Consider the following 4612-nt stretch of genomic DNA (forward strand, 5'->3'; position numbering starts at 1 on the left):
GAGGGCAGTGTCACTGGCCCTCATATGTGGGATCCGAACCGGGGCCCTCTGGCATCCCAAGCCAGCTTTTAACCATTGCGCCACTTGGCCGGCCCTGGCATAGACTTTTAAAACTTCATTACTAATATAAGGAGTCCTTTAGTCTTAAAATCTAAATAACCAGCTACTTTTTATAGTGTGTTTTACACATATCTCATATGACATTCCTTCACTGAAAAGGAGAAACACCCTTCTTATTTAGCCTTAATATCAAAATAATACAACAAAATAGCATATAAAGCTTCTGTGAGAGTCCTCTAACTTCTCTTTTGAATTTCTTTGTATTAAGCTTTTTTTTAAAGTTTATAAAGATTTGGCTTCAAGTTTTTAAAAGAACTTTAACTTTTTCACAATTTATGTATAGATGACTGTAATATGAATGTGAATATTTCATTTGTAAAACACACTTAACAATGGTAAAGGGATTTAACTTGACATAGATCATAATCACTTGGATTTTATGGCTTATGTAGTTATTTTATGTTTATTTTATTTTTTGGATGAGTTGACATCTATATACATTTTCAGATACTGAATAACTGGGTATAATTATAAAGGATATTTGCTGAGTCCACGAGTCACATTATAAAAACAGTGTAATTATATTCTAATTTCTTTAAGGGCTCAATGTAAGTAAGATATATAATCAAGAATAAACATTAAAAAAATCACCAATTAATCAACTCACCTACCCAAAACACTTTACTCTATAGTCAATGGAATTTACTTAATACTCACAAGCTAATATTTAACACAGAAAAAGAAAAATCAAGGTTAAACTTCTTACAGTGCTGAACAGTAGTACAGCAGTTGCCTAACTAGCTGATAAAAGTATTCTATTTTGTTTGAGAGATAATAGCCTTAAAAGAGGGGGAATTCATGAGACTACCATGGCTTTCTGAAAATATCTGTGAAGATTCTTTTTATTTACCAAGACATTTAATTATTTAATTTCATTTCCCATAAAACTTTCTCTACATAGAAAACAGCATATTTACCCACTGACATGAATATTTCATTCCCCATGACAGTTACAGTCCTCACTGTAAATTAAGAAATTTATTTTGATTTACAAATTAGCCATCTAACAAGACCCAGCTTCCTAAACTCCTAAACTAGATAATTAGAATATAGGCCCGAGTCAATAACAGAGGCCCGACAATGCTCACATCTTAACAACTGACTAGACATTTAAAAAACAAATCACCTAAAACACACACACACACACACACACACACACACACACACACACACAAATATACTCACCTGAGGACCACCATATATGAACAGGACAGTGGGGTATTTCTTTCCAGGTTGTAGATCATGAGGTTTGTACAGCATCCCATACAATGTAAATCCAGTAGTACTTTCAAAAGAGAATATTTCTGGAGGAGTATAGTCAGGAAGAGGACCTGTGAGGAAATAACATAGAGTCTATAAGAGACGTTCTTATGGGAGCTCTACAATCTGAGAGCAAGAAAAAGATACCATAAACCCACACATACAAATAACTGACCATCCCCCTCTCAAGTCATAAGCAAGAACATTTATCTTTTTATAAAAGAAAATCTAATGAACGTATCAAATTATCTGTTTCAGAAACAGACACAATATTTTGAATAATCCCTGGAGTCCAGGAGGTAGTTACATACAGAACTATACAAACACTTTGTGCTTGGTTTGGTATAACTTATTTATGGTTAATACGTATACCTGATTAAGAACTGGAAGCACAAATTTAACTTAGTCAATTTAACTTGCTCATGGCATGTGCTCAATAAACATTTGTTTTTGATTATTAGAGAATAACCCCAACTAGAACACCCCAAAAAAGAAAGTCATGGTCAGTCTTTGTTTACCAAAGCTATACAGACCTATATTCTAAGTTTGTGTATACTGGAGTACATTACAGTCTAAGCGGAGATCATCACCATATTACAAATTCTGCTTGTGAACACCAGAATGTACCTCTATACCCTGTGGTTTTATGTGAATTTTTAATCCCTTAGCAGATATTTAACGCTTGACAATACCTAACAGGGAAAAAAACTGAGGGATAAAATGGATTAAAAGATTCATAAAATCAGTCTATTCTTTAAGAAATCAAGCATTTTAAAAATAGAAAATTCAGGGCCAGAAAATTCAGAGTGGCATGTTGGTTAAGAGCTGGCTTGGGATGCCAGAGGGCCCCGGTTCGGATCCCACATGAGGGCCAGTGACGCTGTCCTCTACAGCTAAGATGCTGAACAACAGCTCAACCTGGAGCTGGGTTGCCGTGAGTCACTGGCGACGGCATAGGCTGCAGCCCCTGCTGTAGTGGGTTGCCATGGGCTACCGTGTATGGCCAGCAGTCAGTGTGAGCGGCTCTCAAGCCGCTGTGATCGGCCTTCCAGAGGCCGGCGACTGATGTGCCTCGCCCGGGAAGAGCGCAATGATGGTGCCAACTTGGGCCAGTGAAGCAACGTCCTCCACAACTAGGCTGAAGAACAAAAGGACAGCAACTTGTCTGTTCCCCTTCCCCCAATTCCCCAGCACTGTTCCCATCCCCCAACTCCCCAATAAAAATCTTTAAGAAAAAAAAAAAAGAAAGAAAATTCACAGTGTTCTTTACTCCCATATAGAACACACGTTCTATCTGGCATTAAGATGGCCACTGCAAGTGCTTTAAAAGTTTAGGAAAGCTACCAGCTGGTTATTCCCTAAAGCTTCACTACTCAAAACGTATTACTAAGTTCAGGTTACATTATGTTCAAGTTCATTTGTTTATCTGGGATATCATCCAAACGTGTGAATAAATGGTTTCCTAGCTGATATACTATTTTAATGTTATTTTCAAAAAGGTCTTCCAGACCTGCTTCTGCCTGGAGTGGGAGGTAACCTGTATTATTTGGTTTTTAACAGAATGGAGGGGGTGGGATCAATCAGAAATAGAAACAGGCAGTGGTGAGAGATGGGAAGACTCTGTCTAGGAATTGTGGAAATATCACACAGGTTTAGTGTACTAATGTACTAATCCTACTTAAGATCAAGTTCAGGGAAATGAGTACCTGCTGAATCCAAAATGGTGGCCCAAAATTCCTTTGTTTTGCAAGTTGGGTCATCTTCAGGACTTGATAGCTTGTAAAGGGACACACAGTGTGGATTCTTCTGATTACTATACTTACTTATAAAGAAGTCACAATGCTAGGGAAAGGAGAAACAATTACTTTTTCCCCAGGTAAAAGTAACAAAGGTTATCTGCTACTACATCTGCACTGATGTTATATCAGTGCAGTGTAAGAGTCTGAACATTTATGTACATATACAATGCTGAAGTCAAGGCTAAGCTTTTTAAAGTTTCTCCTAAGACAATCAGACTTCTGCAGGCCAAATTCACTAACTTTCATATTACTCAAAAGGAATATTACATGAGCAGTGTCCCCCCCACCCCCCCCGGCAGGAAACCCTTTTCAAACAGGGACTTAATACCTGGCTGATGCAGCAAGAGTGGGAATAGCCACGGTCAGTCAGCCTCATCACTTCTCCAGGATTTACATAATTGACAACATACAGGTGATGTTCTAAAGGAGAGTCTTTGGTGCCTTCAAAATATACCAGCTTTCTGGCTTCATCAACCTGGATCTGCCAAAATAACAACATAAAAATCAGTGCTAGTATGGCCATGGTAAGGTCAGTAATTCAACCAACAATCCCCAATTTTATTCAGAGTCATTTGAGTCACCCTTTCTGCCTCTTTCTAAGTAAAAAATTCCACTAACGTTAATAAACCTGCTGGTTTTGTTTATGATTTATAGCTAAGAATAGATCCTGTCCAGAAGGAAAAAGGATACTGGAGTTGTACAATATTGGTAGAGTTTCCTATATGGTCAGAATGTGTGCTTTTCTTAAAATAGAAGAATTATTTCATTAAAATGGCAACTCTCTACAGGAAAAAAAAATAGGTACATTGCAGCTTAGGCCAACCATTCATGCATACTTAACAGTTTAATTTTCGTATCTTGTACATTTCTCAGTTAGCGCAGTATTATCTTAGGCAGTACTTTTTGGTCTTTTGTACAAAACTGCAAAAGTATTTTATGTATTGGGTTGGGGAATAATTGAATTCAATTGCAAGTAACCTCACAGATGAATTCACTAAATATTCTTCCCAAATCACAAGAGTCTAAACAAATGACTTTTATATTCGTCCTTTAAAAAAATATTTTACCAGCCTACTCAAACAATGTTTAATAAAATTCAAAATTTTTTACACACTAAAGAAAACACAGATACATTTCTAAAAGCAAGAATTTTTAAATGGACACATTTTCTTCAGGAAGCTTCTCCTTCATTAAACATTTTTTAGTATACATGGATACAAAAATAAACACAGTTGGGCCGGCCGAGTGGCGCGATGGTTAAGAACTGGCTTGGGATGCCAGAGAGCCCCAGTTCGGATCCCACATATGAGGGTGAGTTACACTGCCCTCCCCAGCGAAGATGCTGAACAACAGCTCAACCTGGAGCTGGGTTGCCATGAGTCGCCGGTGACGGCGTAGGCTGCAGCCCCTGTGGCAGTGGGTTGCCATGGGCT

At 37.8% G+C, this 4612-nt stretch overlaps 1 protein-coding gene across 6 annotated transcripts in view; it reads right to left on the reverse strand.

Moving 5' to 3' along the window:
* Positions 1–4612, reverse strand: part of DPP8 (dipeptidyl peptidase 8) — a 64199-nt gene that overhangs the window by 15273 nt on the left and 44314 nt on the right. For all 6 annotated transcript variants that reach the window (XM_019647284.1, XM_019647287.1, XM_019647283.1 and 3 more), the window contains 3 exons: positions 3508–3660; positions 3087–3222; positions 1306–1451 (listed from right to left, as the gene is read on the reverse strand). In XM_019647284.1, the coding sequence (XP_019502829.1) occupies positions 1306–1451; positions 3087–3222; positions 3508–3660 (435 nt within the window). The remainder of the gene's footprint in view (positions 1–1305; positions 1452–3086; positions 3223–3507; positions 3661–4612) is intronic.

Source organism: Hipposideros armiger, unplaced genomic scaffold, assembly GCF_001890085.2.
Source record: "Hipposideros armiger isolate ML-2016 unplaced genomic scaffold, ASM189008v1 scaffold_110, whole genome shotgun sequence".
NCBI lineage: Eukaryota > Metazoa > Chordata > Mammalia > Chiroptera > Hipposideridae > Hipposideros > Hipposideros armiger.